This window comes from Stegodyphus dumicola, chromosome X1 (genome assembly GCF_044657685.1).
Source record: "Stegodyphus dumicola isolate Sdum_Otavi_A_Nest chromosome X1, ASM4465768v1".
Classification (NCBI taxonomy): domain Eukaryota; kingdom Metazoa; phylum Arthropoda; class Arachnida; order Araneae; family Eresidae; genus Stegodyphus; species Stegodyphus dumicola.
Genome location: NC_140780.1, coordinates 15047210 through 15066001, shown reverse-complemented (window position 1 = coordinate 15066001; position 18792 = coordinate 15047210). Strand labels below are relative to the sequence as shown.

The 18792-nt window shown below is 32.4% G+C and overlaps 1 protein-coding gene across 1 annotated transcript in view; it reads left to right on the top strand.

Moving 5' to 3' along the window:
- Rok (Rho associated coiled-coil containing protein kinase) overlaps positions 1–18792 on the top strand; it is a 165139-nt gene that overhangs the window by 104342 nt on the left and 42005 nt on the right. Inside the window, exons 21-22 of the mRNA XM_085807766.1 lie at positions 7345–7414; positions 15615–15697. Of these exons, the coding sequence (XP_085663892.1) occupies positions 7345–7414; positions 15615–15697 (153 nt within the window). The remainder of the gene's footprint in view (positions 1–7344; positions 7415–15614; positions 15698–18792) is intronic.

The following is an 18792-nucleotide window of genomic DNA, read 5'->3' as shown; positions in this document are numbered from 1 at the left end:
AATGCTAATGGGATTTAGCATTTATTTGTCATATTTTTTATAATTTAATTTCCCTGATTTCCTTTTTAGTACTCTGCAGTGTTGATTTAATCCAAAGTTCTGGCTTTTCTGATTAATTATGAAGAAAATATATATATCACTATTTTATAAAATTTTCAGTTTTTTTTTCTATGTGTAACCTACAAAAGTTTGCATACCTTCTTAATAGTAACAACTATTTTAGGTGTATGTCCAAAGTATTAGGTTTTCATTGAAAAGTTTTGGAGAATTATATTTTAAGAGTTAGAAATCTTTGAGGAGAAATTGCAATTCATTTTATTATAAGTGATGATTTAAACGTTAGAAATCCTTACTGAGGAATTCAAATGTAGCCTTTTTTTAAAAGGAATGGTAATGATAAATGTAGAAATTGTGTTGTCTGCTTCCTGTTTAATGCACCAACATTATTTCCGCTTTATTAAATTTAATTTCTGAACAAAATTTAATAGTCTGACTTATTGACTGATAATACATTAAATACAAAGGTCTTGAAACTAACAGGATCTGCAGATTTAGAATTGTGTTAAATTCTCTCACAATTTTCTACTGTCATATAAAAATTGCTTTATGTTCCAATGCATAATTCACCTTTTGCTACTGTTTTAAAGATTTTTGTTCAGTTAGTCCAGTTCAGTGTTTGGGATTTGTAAATAAAATTATAATATTTGCAAATCCTTTTAAATTACCCAGTCACTAATATTCAGAAATGACTTCAAATTGTATTTTATGATAAATTTTAACATTTTCACTGAAGATAAATGAACACAAAAAATTGCACATCTGACTTCATATGTGAAATACATTCTATAACATAGAAAGTAATGCACCAAGGAGAAGTTATCTCAATGGGACAAAATGATATATGACAGAATATGCAAAAGTTTAACTTTTGGTAGCCAGTGACTGACTAGCTGGAGGTCCAGCACATTGCAGTAGAGCATCAGGATGGTGTATAGAACAGGATATTATAATGCTAAGGCATACCTTCCATGCAAATGTGGTAAGCCACATGTATTGTATCAGTATCTTGCAGATTGTTGGTGAACAGTGTGAGCAGATGTCACGACTTAAGAGAAGAAGTGCAGTTGAAAAGCAGGGTGGTTAATCGCAGGATTGCGAGACATTTTAGTCAAAGTGATGCTAATATTCATCTGTGTTGGCAGCAATGGGTGAACTATGATTGAACAAAGCATCAAGGAGGTAATGGTCGGCCAAGGGCAATGACAGAACATGAGGATAGAATGATCGTCCAATCAGCATTCACAACCTCTGATGTGTTGTTACCAACATTCTGCTGTAATGAGGACAGAAATGATAGGCAATTCTGAAAAAAGGAGTTGAGGTCACAGAGGCCATTGTGCTGACTGTGCCTCACTGTTCCACACCGCCAAGCATGTTTACAGTGATGCTAGGTTCATTTAATCTGGAACCTCACGAACTGGAGTAGAACTGATTTCCGTGATGAGTCTCACTTCAAACTAAGCCCTGATGATTAGCGAAGATGTGTCTGGAGACATTCAGAACAGCAGTAGGATTACTGTTGTCTCCCACACAGCCTGACAACTAGGAGTTATTACAGGGGGGTATCATTTTATTTGATAACTGAGCTACTTTATTAAATTTACATCATGGTGGTGTATGTGAGCAAGATCGTACATTCTGTAGCGTTTCTCTTTCTTTCGTATGCTCTTAAGCTTACGTTTCAACAAGCTAATGCTTGGCCGTGCAGAGCATGCTATTCTACTGCTTGCCTTTGTACTTCTCCAACATTTTCCTGACTTGAACAATCACTAGATATCTCCTCAATAGAGCATGTTGGGCTCAGATGAGCATCTCCAACTGTCCCTGAATTGTGCTGATCAAACCTGCCCATTGGAATGTGTATGGAATCAATCTTGCAGGAAAACATCTGTCAACTCTACAAGCCAGCTAACTTACTGATTATTTTTTTTAATAGCTTTATTTCCGGAATAAAACAACAAAACATTCAATTCCTTTGATACTGGTAATATTTAATTTTCAATACATGTACATCACATCTACCAGCTTTCATCCATACTTGGATATCTCTTTCTTGGTGTCCTCTTCCTCTACCTGCTTTTTATGTTATAGAATAAATTCATTAAGGAAAATATAATGCTACAATTCTTGGGGGCCCTTCCTGCACCAGTTAAAAATTAAATTTACATCAATTTTTATATCAATTATAAAGGAAAAAACTGTACTAAATATTAAAGAATTAATAAATTATCTTTTATTTTGAATTTTGGTATGTTTTTTAGTATGACCACTACATAGGATTCTAAATGACTTAAATCATTTAAGTAATTGTTTAGAAAATACAATTATCAGTCATATTAGTGCAGTTAGTAACATTTTGAATATGTGTTACCGTTTCCATTTATCTATAAAATACTGTCAGTGCAAATTAAGACCCAAAACACCAAATATGCATGATTTCAATGATAAATGGTATTTCATTTATTATCATTTTAAAAAATTTGCATTGCTCATATGAATAAGAAAATTAATGATTAAAGAAGTTATAACTTATTATATTATTATATAATTATATATATGTCTGTGTGTGTGATGATTTAATGCGTAGAAGGAATCAGCTTGCAGTCGTCGTGGCTGGGAAGTTGAATGTGCATAGATGAAGATGATGACAAATCACCAATCTTTATTTTCAAGCATATCAAGTCATTTTTTAGTAGATATGATATTTCTAGATCATAAGCAATTACAGTATTTTTATATGCATGTTATATCATCTTAGAATAAAAACAAAGGAGGGCATAGCAGCATAGATATGTGTGCAGGGCGGAAGCCAGGGAAAGAAATGACGTAATTAACTCACCAGTGGTATTTATACCAAAGTAGATGCAGTTGTAGAGACAAGCTATGATTGGTTAATTTTAGGTTGTTATATAACATAGAAGTATGTCGAATTTGGGAGAACAGATGAATTGAGGAGAAGAGCACCAAATCTAGAATGTGAATTTTGAGATTGCCAATTATTCTTAAAGCAGCTATCATATTTTGTTATATCTTACATATGTAATATGTATATGAAAAAGATCATGAATCATGAAGGGGCATAGGAAAACCTGTTGGCTATGTCCTTGCTGGATCCTTATGTCTTTAATCATATGATAAACTCTGCCTTGCTTCGCTGATGTATTAATGCTTCTTCTGCCACCCTGCTTTCCCAACCTTTCTTTTGAAGAGGGGGATATGTAAGATATAATAAAATACAATAGCTGCTTTAAGAATAATTGGCGATCTCAAAATTAACATTGTAGATTTGGTGCTTTGCAACTAAATTCATCTGTTCTCCCAAATTCGAAATCCTTCTAGGTTATACGAGGCGTATTCGGAAACTAAGTACCATTTTGAAGAAAAAAAAAAAAAAAAAAATAGTAAAACAATTTTTTCGAATCCAATTTTATTTTTACATGAAAATACATGTCTTAAACTATTTTTCAACATAGTTTCTGCCAATGATCAAACACTTGTCATAGCGGGTGACCAGTTTTTGTATACCATCGTCAAAGAAACTTCCCGCCAGTTTCGATAACCACGACTCCACAGCATTTTTCGTGTCATTGTCAGATCCAAAGCGCTTGCCACCAAGCTCGTGCTTCATGTGCAGGAACAAGTGACAGTTGGACGGCACCAAGTCCGGGCTGTATGGCGGGGGATCGAACTGCTCCCAATGAAACTGTCGAATTAACGATTGAGTTACACCAGCAGTATGGGGCCGAGCATTGTCATGGAGCAACACAATTCCTTTACTGAGCATTCCTCTTCGTTTGTTTTGAATGGCATGCCTTAGTTTTGTTAAAGTCTCACAATATTGTGCCGCATTAATGGTTTCACCTCTGGGGAGAAATTCAGTAAGCAAAACGCCTTTCCTATCCCAGAAGACAGTGCACATGATTTTTTGTGATGACATTGTCACTGAACTTTTGTTTTTTCGGAGAATGAGTGTGTCTCCACTCCATCGATTGTTGTTTCGATTCTGGTGTGAAATGACACACCCAAGTTTCATCACCTATCACAATTTGGTTTAAAAAGTTTTCTCCTTCATCACTGTACCGCGTGAGAAATGTCGGGGCACTACCAAATCGCTTTGTTTTGTGAACATCAGTGAGCATTTTTGGAACCCATCGGGAACACAGTTTGTAATAATTCAAGCGGTCAGACACAATTTCGAACAAAACAGTACATGAAATTTGTGGAAATGCCTCAGAAAGAGTTGTCATTGTGAAGCGTCTGTTCTCATGAATTGCTTCATCAACTTTCCTTACCAAATCATCGGTGACAACAGAAGGCCGACCACTCCGAGCCTCGGCGTGGACATTTGTTCGACCTGCATTAAACATTCTTACCCACTTTCTCACCATTCCATCACTTATCGCGTATTCACCGTAAACTTCTGTCACTTGACGATAAATTTCGGCCGGTTTAACATTCCTCGCATTAAAAAATTTAATCACGGCACGAATCTCACAGTCAGCGGGAGAACTAATTGTCTTAAACATTTTGAATGTGCACAGCAAACTGAAAACACAACATAGAGCAACCAAAATGGCGATAATTGAAAGTCAGTAAACAAGAAAGACTAGTGCGCATGTGTGGGACGCCTATCACAGCGCTGCGACGGCGCTAGAATGAAACGGTACGTAGTTTCCGAATACGCTACGTATAACAACCTAAAATTAACAAGTCATAGCTTGTCTCTACAATTGCATCTACTTTAGTATAAATACTGCTGGTGAGTTAATTACGTCATTCCTTTACGTCATTCCTTTCCCTAGCTTCCGCCTTGCAAACATCTCTATGATGCTATTTCCTCCTTTGTTCTTATTCTAAGCTGATATAACATGCATATAAAAAATATTGTAATTTCTTATGCTCTAGAAATATCTTATTTGCTAAGAAATTTTTGATATGCTTGAAAATAAACATTGGTGATTTGTCAAAATCCAGTTTTTTCATCTTTGTCTATACCCATTCAACCTCCCGACCATGACACCTTCAAGCTGATTCCTCTTATGCATTAAATCATCATCATCATCATATATATAAGATAAAAAAGAAATACGTAATTTTAGGTTATACGTTAAATTAGCTCTTAATTCCTTTTTTTTTTAAAAAAAATTTTAAATACATCATATTTGGAAATTAATTCTGTAACCTCTGCATCATGCATAATTCCTTGGCCAATCAGATTAAAGCAAAACTTCTAATATAAATAGCTACTAACTGCGTAGTCTCTCTTTTTTTCGTAATTTTGCCTTCCTGCTAAGAACGTGTCGCTTAGCCTCTGCTAGTTATTCTCCATTATTTGAAATGCAATAGCATATCTAAAATTGTGGGATGAAGCTATGTGTTAAGAAATTTGTTTTCCAAAAATAAATGATATTTTAACTATCAAGTTGATCATACTTTTTCCAAAATTCCATCCAATCATCTATGTAGCAGTTTTTAGGCCATGACTAAAAAGTGAATTTTTTTTAATCTTCAGCCAAAATTACATTATTACATATATGTATATAATATACACTTCTTGGCCAAGTCAGACAGCCAAGTGCTAGGCGTTTGACCTGTTTCAAAACTTGGTATATGAGCTGATTGCAGACTATTTCCTGTTTTCTCCATATGTGATATCACTTTCGACAAGGCCTTCCCCCCAAAAAAGTCCTATATTCATTCATTAATTGCAGAATTTTGAAATCCTCTTGTTTGCATTGGGATGAAAAATAAAATCTAATGGTAAAATCTTGCTGCAACATATTGATCAGAAGCCTTCCTTTGTATATGTCTGTTAATTTTAAGTTAAAGTTAATATGCACTCATTTCCAAATTTAGCTCTACAAAATATTTATATTTCTTGAAATGTCCATTTATATCCATCCACATGATCCATTTTTGCAAGGAATTCCAAAAGACCAGCATAATTAACATTATTCAATCAAAAGCAATCAGTATTTGATATGCAAATCAAGTCATCTGGCAGTGATTTGAGCACTTTGTGCAAATTGAATTTCTGCAATACAGCGTTTGATTTCAGTGTGTAAAGACTTGAAATAGTTTGTTATGACTCTGAAGTAATATTTAGAAAAACCTACGACATGACAAATCATTAGCTATTAAGAAGCTGGGCAGACAATTATGGAAGCAGTAGGAGGTAGAAGTGGTGGAATTCCAATAATTCAACAGTGGTCATACAGGTATAGTTCTACTGTAATAACTGTGCAGTTCCACTTCAGTTTTGAGGGAGAACATCCAGGGGAGGGGGTTGGTCTGAGGGATTTGTTTGCATCTTTCCATACGACCAATCTCTAGGGAGAACGTTAGGTTTGAGCTCTCTCTTGCTCCATGTGTTTTGAGTTCTCTTTTGCTGCATATACACTGTACAATTTACAAACAGCCATACCTTCTTGGATTTAAATCCGGGCCCATCAGTATAGCAGACAGTGTGGCAAAGCACTGTAACAGCTGGGCAGCAAGTCAAGGGTATGTATTTCACTGTGTTAGCAGCAAAAGAGGGATTACTTTAATTGTGGTGCAAAGAACATCAAAACTGGAGTAAAATCCAATATCCCTTGTTCTCTTTATTGAAGAGGCAGGGTTTAGTTTAATAGCTGATTTTAAATAGATTTTCATTCTTCAAACATTATGGAAGATGACTGTTTTGATAATGCAGGTATAATGATATGAGAAGGAATAATGATCGATGGATACATGTTTTTATCGCAAATCTCTGACTAACCACAGATATCGGGATGGGGTCTTATAGAACCTTATCTAAGACATTTTAGAGGTGCATATGGATATGACTTTTAAGTTATGGATGATAATACTGAACTACATTGAGCAAACCTCATTTACGAATTCTTTGAAACTAAAGACATTGCATGAATACATGGCCAGCAAAATCTCATGATCTTAATCTTTTGGAAGCAGTTTTGAAAACAGCTGTTTTTCTTTGGCTAGTGATAAAAGGGAAATAAAAATATGTATCAAGCAATTATTGTCAATTCTTATATTTTAATATACGTTAACATAAAAGTAAATGGAATAAGTTCTTTGTATTATGAGATTTTTTTAAAAAGATGTTGATTTTTCCTTTGAAGTTAAAAAAATTAAGAATTCACTTTTGTATCAATATCTTTGAAATGATATTGAATGTATTCATGAAGATCAAGTTTTTCTCAGTAGTAGTCTCACGTGTCAGTTTCTAATGAAGGATTTTAGTTTTCTTTAGCTTATTTTTTCATTTTTATTTTCTCTTAGGATGAAGTCTTTAGATGACTTGCAGATGAAAGAATTACAAGATCAATTAGAAGCTGAACAGTACTTTTCTGTGAGTAAAGTGCAAGTAAAAAAAGCGTATATTGCAGACCTTTCGTGCAGGATATTCCTTCGTATTTTTATATCACATCTCACATGAATTTTCTTCTGCAAAATTCTTTTCATGTACATAAGATAAAAATGGTATTCGAATGTAACAATGATAAATATCTATCTATCTATATATATTAATATATCTGCAATCATGTTTGGAAAGATAATTATCTAATCATGTATCTAGTTTGCTGTAGTTTTGCTTAATTAAAAACATGCTGTGTTCACATATATGAAATTTACAAGATTTGGGATAATGCCTGATATTTACAAAAACCAAAAGGCCAGAAAATTTTTACTTACACGTATATACAGACATACTTGCATACATACATACGTACATGTTTATACAGGGTTATTAAGATAAATTGTATTATATTAATAACTAGCTGTACCCGCCCGGCGTTGCCCGTGCATTTAGAAAATGCAGATAAGTAAATAGCGCAGGAATAGTAGTGTAGGACATGTAGACTGTCTCTCTCTCTTCCCCCCCCCACAAGCTACAAAAAAGAAATGAATTGTAATTAATCGATTTAATGTATCGTCAAAACAGCAAACTAACGCTAGAATAAAGAAATCAATTGTTACAATCGAACGTTATTTGAAAACAAATAATAATATCAGTGAGTCAAAAAAACCGTGATTAATTAATTATAAATAATAAGCTACAAAAAAGAAATGAATTGTAATTAATCGATTTAATGTATCGTCAAAACAGCAAACTAACGCTAGAATAAAGAAATCAATTGTTACAATCGAACGTTATTTGAAAACAAATAATAATATCAGTGAGTCAAAAAAACCGTGATTAATTAATTATAAATAATTTTTTTAAAATTTTTCTAATTCAAAAATCGAAAATCGGGCTTCGAGGTCTGGTGGCCAGCCCCTTTGTGCTTCCGTATAAAAAATTCCAGGTCCCTGCGTGCGATAGATTTGGCTGGAGAGCTCGGTCAGACAGACAGACAGACACATTACACTTGCTTTTATTATTATAGATGCATTAAAAGCACATTTGAAAAATAGCATACATGATATATGAATGCAGATCATTTTCCAGCATTCCATGTGATAGAGAAAACATAAAAAAAAAAAGGTGTCTTTAAAAGCCATTTTGTGTTTCAGAATTGAGTAAAATAGAATCTTTCTCCACAAGCCCAGCTCCAGAAAGCTGTTTCAATTTAATGCAAGAAATTTTAGAATATGTACTCTTTGTATAGAGAAAAATGTTCTGTGATCTCTCATATTGAAACAAGTTGACATAATATCGGCATTATACAACAGATTCCAGGGAACTTGACAGCAAGAGCAGGTCCTGAATTTCAAATTATACAGCCTACGGTTTTGAAAATTATGCAAAAGTAGTTAAAGTTCACTATATAGAAATCCAATTAAAAATTGTTTAAATTGCCGGCTAAATAAAATGTTGGAAGGTTCTTCAAATTTATAATCCAGTATCTCGTCATGTTACAATGTGATATCTTTCATGGTGTGTAGTTTACAAATTATTGAAAATCTGTACTTCTGTAATCCCTGTATATAACTGACATTAATGCTTAAAATATAATGTTAAAATGGTTGTATTTTGCTTTGATCGAAGATGGTCATTTATAGTAAAATGTTCTCGCATGAATCCAGGTTCCTAGAAATTTGTAACATTCATCATCTGTTATAGTATGAAATAGCTTTCTATTTTTTCCATCATGTGAAGAATGCATCACACATGCCCACATGCACATTTAAATAATGCTAAAGTATTGAAAGGAATTGTGTTGCCATTTGGAGCATTATTATTTTCTAAAATACTGAAGCAAATGGCCGTAGATAGCAAAATATTCATAATATGATTTGATGAATATACTTTCATTTCGAGAAATCTTGTCTATTATCGCCTCTGTTAGATTTTCTCGAAACAGGATGAATTCGAATCAAATGTCATCAAATTAATCATTGAAAATTGGATGTTGTTGTAAAGGCATTAAAAATTAGAATATATGTATATATATATATATATGAGTGTGTGTATATGATGATGCAATCTAGATTTTTTTTTAACTCCTCTCCACTTTGCATTTGAATTTATGTGTTAATGAACGTAGTAAGGATGTGTTAATAAGAATTACCCTCAAAATTTTGTAAAATTGTATTGGTCCTGGGTAGTTCAAAATGAATAGTGAAAAGAAATTTCTGTGGCTTTTAATGAATATTCCTTTAGGCTAAATTTAAAAAAGCAGTTTAAAAATCATATATGTGAAATAGAGCATATATAATAATTTGGAAAAAAGGAGTTTTTTATGTAAACTGTAAGCTGTTATTGTATAGACTATTGTATAGGCATACTGAACTATGAAAAATGTAAAATTTTAATAGCTGCATCAAATTACTCTTGTGAGAATTTTATTCTGAAACGTGAAGTGTTACCTCAAATTATTGTTAACTGTAGGGACATTGAAAAGTTTGATTTTGTATAAAAATAACACATGAATGAACGAGAAGTTACTGAAACAAAAAAAAAAAAAAAGGCATCGTGAAACCACAGCTGCAGTGAAGTATCATTTTATTCTAAAATATACCTGCTGTGGTTATGAAAATAGCTTTCCAGGTTATGAAAGCTAATTAGTAAATTGCAGAATTTTTATTTAATCTTTTCACTACAGTAAACTTTTAACACATATTGCATGTGGTAAATGGCAAGAATTCAGTTATAAATACAAAATTCTGCTTGAATGTGGATTTTTCAGAAGGCATATGAAAATGCCTAATTGAACCAACCGCATTAACCCTCTAGCTGCTCATCCTGTGGTTTCCATGAACTCAAATGTAGTAAAATATATTCATTCCGTGATTTTTGCTGGCATGTGTTTTTCTTTCTTTATTGAGGCGTGCGTCCCGCCTTTTCACCGTTTAACCAGTGAAATAAATTATGTACAGTATTAGACGTTTAATTTAGGTTTTGACCAACAGATGTCGTTAGTCCTCCACTAAGCTGTAGCATTTGAAGGTACTTGGTATTTACCTCTCTAACTTCACTATGTTTGCCACCTTTTTTTCTAATCAGAAATGGCTGCTAGAAAACGTTCAGTGATTGACAGAATATATATTCCTCATAATTTATCAAATTCTGAAAGTGAATTTAGTTTTGATAGCGATTTTTCAGACTGCTCAAGTAGCAAAGCCTTGAACCCAGTTTTTAATTGTGTCATACTAAACTACATTTCTAAGGTATTTTTCCCTCAGTGCATTACATTTTATGTTATGCAATATATAGAAATTAAGTGCAATTCAAGTGAAATTTGTTAAAACAATTTTTTTTTGTGGTAACATCTGATGAAATTGTTTTTCCTCACAACTTAGTTTCTCATGATAAAAGTCTATATAAAAAATCTTTTCCAGAAAGAAAAAATGCATATTTCACTCCAATATATATATATATAGATTTAAAATATGAAAAATAATGAAGCAATTTTGGTCCTTAAATTGAGTAGTCAGAGGGTTAATGCAGTACTATGTAGTATTATTCTGTATTAAATTGTTAATATGTACTTCAAAACATGACTGGAATATTATGCTTTATTTCATAATGCATCTAATAATTAGCAATTTAAAAGTATCTCAAATTTCTAATATTTTATAATGAGTCTCCCGTCTGTTATTTTTTTACTCACTACACATTTGCACTTTGCAGTTTTTTAGATTGTTTCATTGTTACACAAGCAAGTTAAAATGCATTTGTATCAATCAGAAAGGTTTGCTATAATTTTTTTGATCTTTTGCGTTATTTCTGTATGCTGTATTTGGATGTAATTGTAAAGTTTTATCTTCTTAAATGCAGACATTAAACAGAAGACAGTTTTCTTCCATTAATTTGCATTAATCTTATTGGGATAGTAACTGATGAAAAACATCTGAACTTTCCTTTCATCAGTCCATTTCGATGCTAATGACTTCTAGTTACACAAAATACGTTTTCTGTTTTGTCAAATTTTTTGTTTATCCAGCTTACAATTTCTTGTACATTTGTTCAGTTTTTATGTGACTTCAGAAATAAGCGTAGACTGCTGTACCAATAAACGTGTCACAAGCCATTTCTTAGACATGGTATGAAAACTGTTGTTACTACCTCTGTGAATTTTCAATAAATTTTGCTAGTATATTTTGGACATCTTCATATTTTCCACTAACTATATATTCAAATCTGCAATATATCATGTCTTGCTCTTGCATAAGAAAAAAATATTAATCTTAAATGTACTTTTAGGTAGAACATACTGCTTAAAACAAAGCTTAAAAAGAAAGGGTAGAATGTTTTGCTTCCTTTAAGCAGGTTTAAGCTTTGATCTGCACATGATTTTAATCAGAATAAAATGCAGTTTTATGTGATCTTTTTAATTAATAAAAAATATGGTGTACTTTTATGAGAGGATCATCATTTCTAAAGTTTTTGCAGATGCGTAGGAGCTTAAGTGATAATATACTATATATTAATCCGTTGGTATTATTTCCACAAACTCAAAAGTTGTCTAGTAACAACAATTATGTTCTTAGTAGCTTATCCTTAGACCACTATTCAAATATAGGTATATCCTATGTAGTCATTCTATTAGCATTGTAACAGTTATTTAACAGTCAGAAAAGTACACATATTAGAAGGAGTGAGTAATTTGCAGTTTCGTAATATTTTTGTAATTTGTTTGGGATAGAAATGTATAAGTTCTTTGAAAAAGAAAATTCGAAATATCAAGAACACTTAGTTGGCAATGTTCTAGAATTTTCATCTTAAAATATCTGAATCTAGAAAGTAAATGCTTGTTATAAATGGGGGTGGGTGGGGAAAGGAGCCCAGTTATTTTAAAATCAATTTTGCGCTTTGGTTCTGCAATTGAATTACTTACTTTTTGAAATTTGGTTTTAGTATAGAATTCTGATAATTCACAAGAGCTTAACCCTTTGCGGCACAGTGTGTCCAGTCTGGACACACCTAAAAATTTCCTTCTGTACACGCAGAAAAATTGAATGGAAAAGGATTTATAGGTTACTGTAGGTTACTCTGAACCTTCTTTATTTATAGTGAATGGCAGCTCAACACAAACCAGTCCATATATTTTAGCCATGTTCAGTTTTTTAAGACCCTCATTTTTCAAAGAAATCTTCCAGTTTTTTTTAAGGGTATAAAAGGAAATGTTTGAAAAGAAATTTCTATGTTATTTTTTGGGCTGTATGCTAATCTCTGTATTTTATATTAGTTTTAAATTTTTACCTTGAAATCTTGCCTAAAATCAAATGGCGAACCCTAGGTGTGCCCAGACCGGGCTCACCGATAATCTAAGGACAACTGAGAGTCTGTATTCTTTGTTCCTCTGCATCTGATCGGTCAAGTTCATTGACAACAATGCTCATTTCAGCACTCTTTTCAAAGCTGTATTCAATCAGTGTACTTCTCTAGGCCTAATTAGACTGCCTACCTTTTTTTTTAAAAATCAAAACTCCGACTTTAAAAGGTAGCGTGCTGGAAAGTGTTAATCCAGAAATGCCTCTAATCTGCACTCAGGTTCGATTTTTTTCCTATGTATTTATGAAAATAAACTTCTCCACAATGTAGTTTGTTTGAAGAATAGGTTTTTAAACTTTTTTTAACCCTCTCAGCATTACAGCCAAAAAATTCCGTACAGAAGGTTGTCTTTCACATTCATTATACATGAAAATTTCTGCTAGCTTTTAATGTATCTGATTTCAGTTTAGATGTATATTGGAAGAAAAGGAATCAAGGTACAAAATGAAAGAGTCATTTTTTAATTAAAATCAAGAAAATATCACTTATTCATGACATTTTGAGGAACTTTGAAATTTCAGGGCTAAACCCCTAACGCTCAGAGGGTTAATTATTCATCGTGAGTTTTTGCAGATTTTTTGTGTTATATAAATTCCTTACTTTTGAATGCATTTTCCACTATCCTTTTATATAAAGTTTGAATTCTTGTTAATAAATTTTGAAATTCTGAGGCGTATGTGTGGAATTTATCTGCTTACAGTTTTTCATCACATCTTAACTGCATCTCATTATTGATGTATATTATTTGTGCAGCTAATATGTGGTATCATATAAGCAGTGGATAGGCCAAGATTGTTGAAAACCACACTTCTGGATTTTAAAAATGATGCAGAATGAGCGTCATTTAAGACTACGGAAATTTTCTTTTAATAAACCCAAAATTTAAATTCTAGCACTCTTGTTTAGTTATCAGTCGAGATAATTATGTATGGATGGAACATAATGGCAGAATTAGGATATGAATTTAATTGAGGGAAATCTGTAGTGTTGGGTTTTAATAAAATGTGTATTTATTTTTAATTTTGGTTTAGCAGCATAAATATTACTCTGAAAATAATTCCATTCATGGATATGTAATTTTTGTTGCAATTATAAAATTCGATGCGTTTTTCTCATCTTTGTTTTCCCCTTAATTGGTAATTTCTTTGTATGCTTTTAATTAAAAAATGTTATAGTTTTGTTTTCAATAATTTTCGCTAAATAACTTTTAGGGTGTTTTAACTGTTTATTTATGTACAGACGGTCCAAAAATAATGTAAAAGTAAGAAAGGAGAAGTGTTAAAGAATAAGACAGGACTTAACAATCTGTAAAATTCACTAATTAAACCCACAAACATAAAGTGTGTGGATTATTGGAATTCTTTTGTACTGTATGAGATTTATTTATTACCATGTACACTTAAAGAACATTAGATAATATAAAATAAGCAATAAAGGAAGATTTAAATGTTGAATTACAATTTACTTGTGTCTAATGCAAGTTGGGTTTGTTACAATTGTTAAGGTTTAGGGTTGTGAAAAAAGAAGTAGATGTGAAGTGCAATGTGCTAAAACATTTAGGCCAAACTTCATATGTAGAGATTCATAGTCACTGATGTATAAACCAGCACAAACATTGATATACTGACCAGGGAATAAAATGTTGCAGCCAAGGGCACTGACAAATGGACAGACACCACAATCACAAGCAGTTTGCTGATCTCCAACAGCAGTAATCAGACCAAACTAAGTGAGAGCTGTGATTATTAATATACTGCCTGGCACTTTGTCGAATGGCATCTACTGCCTTAAATAACATGATGATCAGAAACTATTATGCAGAGTCATATTCTGGAAGTTTCTAATAATTATTTTCTAATTATTGTTGCTAACATTAGCTGGGAGCCTATGAGCACTTCATTTTGAGCAGTTAGGCATTTAAATGTGCCTCATGTTTCATTGGACTGAACTTATTTTAGTATCTTCATGTGCTTAGCAGTACCTTAAAAGAATAGTATTTTAAAGGTGCCTTTAGGTACGAAGGATATGGAAGAGGTTTAAATATTTTGCTAACACCAATAGTAATGCATTGTTTCTGAAAAATTTCTCTCTCTGCAAGAAAAGCAGTGAGAAAAAAATTTTTTTTTTTATTTCACTAAACCATAAAATATGAGCATTTTTTATGTATTATATTTTCAGCTAAATTCATTAAATTGGCTATTTCAAATGACTTTGTTTTCCTTTTTTTTTGCTTTTCCATGCTTGGTGAGGCTTCATAGATTAGGTATAATAAGTATACTAGAAAGCTAGTCTAAAATATAAGTGATTTCAAGTATTAATATATAATTTTTAAAGAAAGTCAATAAGCAGTATGTGACAGAAGAAAAGGCTGGAAGCTGCTGATTTATGATAATTTTACAAACATTAATAGAATGTTTATAATGTTCCGAATTAAATCATAAATTTTAGTAAATTGTTTTGGTGTTATGTGTTATAAGAGGTATGTAATGTTTTGTAACAACTCAGCCATTTAAACCAAAATTATTGCTATTATATTTAATTTATGACTTTATTTATTATCTTTCAGTGAATTGAAAACCTTGGCTTCATGTTGATGGAAAGTTTTAATGTATTGACAGCATTAATGTTGCTTATATTGTTTCATTCTCAGTATTGAATCTCTAATTAATGTAGTTATATTTCTTTCTCAATGCAGAAATTCATGGAAAATATGGAATGTGTTTTTGGATGTTTCTATGCAATTTATTCCTAGCTGATGATTATTTCATTATGTATTATTGTTTTTTATTTTAGTTTTTTGAATACTTATCACATTTTTATTTTAATATAGACACTTTACAAGTCTCAAGTTAGAGAACTTAAAGAAGAAATTGAAGAGAAGCAAGAAATTATAATAGATTTAGAAAATGAAAGGTATTATATTTTGCATTTGTGTTTTCTAACATTTCACTTTTATTGCTGAATGGGAAAATGTTTATTATGATTAATTAAATTTGTTTTTCACGTTTATGATTTATATATAATGATTGAATAAAATGTTCTCAACTTTGTAGTTAATCATAATACTTTTTAGAAAAATATATTCGTTTGTTGCGACTTATCTTACTTGTTTGACTGTAATAGTAGAAAAAGTCCATAAGTTTAATTGTGTCTAAGAATGTGGGATTGTGTGTTTTCATAGTCCTAGGGACTGAGTTAGTTACAGTACAATTTCTCTCCCAATTTTGAGGTCCACCAGCAGCTGTGTGGTAAAGTTGCTGAACACTGGTAGTTTAGTCCGAGGTTTGAATCCTACAAACAGGCTGGCTGCATGGGCATTTTTATCATGTGTAATGTGTATGTGAGCCAGTTTCCCTTAGAAAGTCCTCTACAAAGGCATCCTTCCCTTTAGGCAAATAGCCTTCGAGTGTTTTGCCATAGTCAAATAAGCCAAACCAAACCTAATTTTGAAGGTGAATCTCCTGTGGTATGGGTCCAAGTGTGTCCCACTTACCTTTCCTTACTACCAAATCATTTGAGAGGAATTTAGCATTGCCAATATTTAAAGTTTCCTTATGCCACAGAGACAATGTACAAACATTCAAGCCGTTTCCAGGATTCAAATCCAAGCCCCATTATATGTGGCAGCCACCAGTGTTTGCGTATAGTTTGTACTATTACTGTATTTGACGGCATATAAGACGCACCCTTATTTAAATGGCCACATACAAGGGAAAAAAGTTTCAATATCGTGGTTTCTTTTAGTTCTCACGTTTCTTAAAAGCCAAAAAACAATTATTGAATGCAATTACCTTCACGTATAAGACTGTGTCCTTCACGTATAAGACACAGGTAACTTTTTTGAGACCAAATTTAGGAAAAAAAGTTCGTCTTAACCCTTTAAGCGGTCAATTTTTTTACCAGAATTGCTCCCCAAAAAAGCATATTTTTTTATTGCATATAATTAAGTACCATACTTAATAGAATAAGAATAATAAGAGTTTTTAATGTTTTTTTCACTTTTAATGGTTTTACAACATTTTTTATTTTACAATTTTGGAAAACAAAAACCTCTAAATGTTTGCTTTTTTCAAGTACATTTTGCATGCAGTGAATAATGGTTTACAATTTCTATAAAAATTTCTCTCATACTTACTGTGAATTTTGAAGTTTATATTTTTCCAAACAGTTCAGAAGTCATTTTGTGTATGGTATAATTTGAAGCATGGTGTAATGCAGAGTCCTACGTCGCAATCAATGCAGAAATACCTTGTTTCTTTTCGTATTCTTTTTCCATTCTCATTTCTTTTAGAACAGCACACTGTGCATTGTCTTGCAGGTCTCATTTTCTTATCTGTGGGAGCAATTATTTCTAAAAAATGTCTCTCTGTCAATCTCAGAGGATTAGGCTCCGAACCTGGTCGTCCACGTCGGAAATTTTGTCCCAAATGATATGTTTCAATTATACGGTCAACGAGATCAAGTCTAAATTCCAGTTGCGTACGTTTTCCTCTGTTTTTACGGTAGACAACATATGAGTTCCATACAGCAATATCAAAATTTTGGAAAAAAATCTTTCTGTAACATTTTTTACCCCTTTTCTTGATAATTTCAAAACTCTTCAAATTTTGGTCCATGCGGTCTACTCCTCCCATAGTATTATTATAGTCCATAACAATTTTCGGTTTTTCTTTCATATCAGAGCGGACTTGAATTTGTTCCATTTCAGTATTGTGAATTGTGGAAAGTAATGAAACTTTTTTTTTATCCATCCACTTCATCACAGTAACTTTTCCTCTCTGAAAACCTATAATCTCTCCTTTTTTCAATTTTCTTTTCTGCATTTCTTTTGGGACTTCTTTTCTCTTGAGGTTTAGTGTGCCGTATGTGTCCGTTCGACATGAAACTAGTTTGTCTGCTAATTCTGGCGAAGAATAATAATTGTCTATTGTAAGACAGTATCCTTTATGAAGCAAAGGCTCCATCATTGTCAGGACAATTTGTGATGAAAAGCAAAGTTTAGAATATTCAGGTTTCAGAATTGTGTCTTTACCTGTATATATTATTATTGACCAGACATAATCAGAATTGGATTCGCACAACATAAAACATTTTACTCCAAATCTAGCTCTTTTGAGTGGAATAAATTGTTTCCATCCTAGTCGTCCTATCAGGTTCAATGTTTCTTCTAACCTTCTTCGGAAACATACAAGGACCTGACTAGGAACAGAGAGCTTACTAAAGCTATGTTCACTAATTGTAGTAAGTAGACAGGATACAGACGAAGGGTATACAAAACCCTTTATTTTTCTTTATATACAATGACTTCCGTACTTCGGAATACAATGACCCTCCACTCGGGGTCTAACGTAAAAGATATCAAAATAAAACTAAACTCTAATTTAACTTTAGAATAATACACGTGTAAGATTGGCCTTATAATAACAGGAAGCGTATGTAGCACAGAGACTGTGAACACTACAATACGTTTAATTTATTAAGAGGATTAAAACCTCTGGCCTGGAAGGCAAATAGCAACTGCGTAACTTCTAAGGTAAGCGGCCTGCTTCGAACTCACTGCTTCCTCTCTCTTCTGCTTGGCAAAAAGGCCACACTTAAATACTTGGCGTTCGCCCGACAAACTTTGCATAAAATCCTTAACGCTTATAATTCTGGCCGGAAGTAGAAAATAAGAAGTGATAGTAAAGATTTAAAATAAAATAAACGTTAGTAAAACTTAAGATCCTTACAGTCCTTTGAATAGCATAAGGCTCTCATCTATTGTTACATCTCGCTCTGGTGTCACCGTTTCACTAAATTTCTTATTGAGATGTTTTACAACTGGCCAAACTTTAACTAATTTTGGGCATTTGTGATTTTCTTTGTCAAATGCTGCATTATCAGAAAAATGCAAGTAACGTTGCAAAAGACAGAATCGACAATTAGACATTATTTTAGAGAAAAAAGGTGTATTAGTCGAATATCTTTTGCTCCAATAATGATCAATTCCAGGTTTCTTTACAATTCCT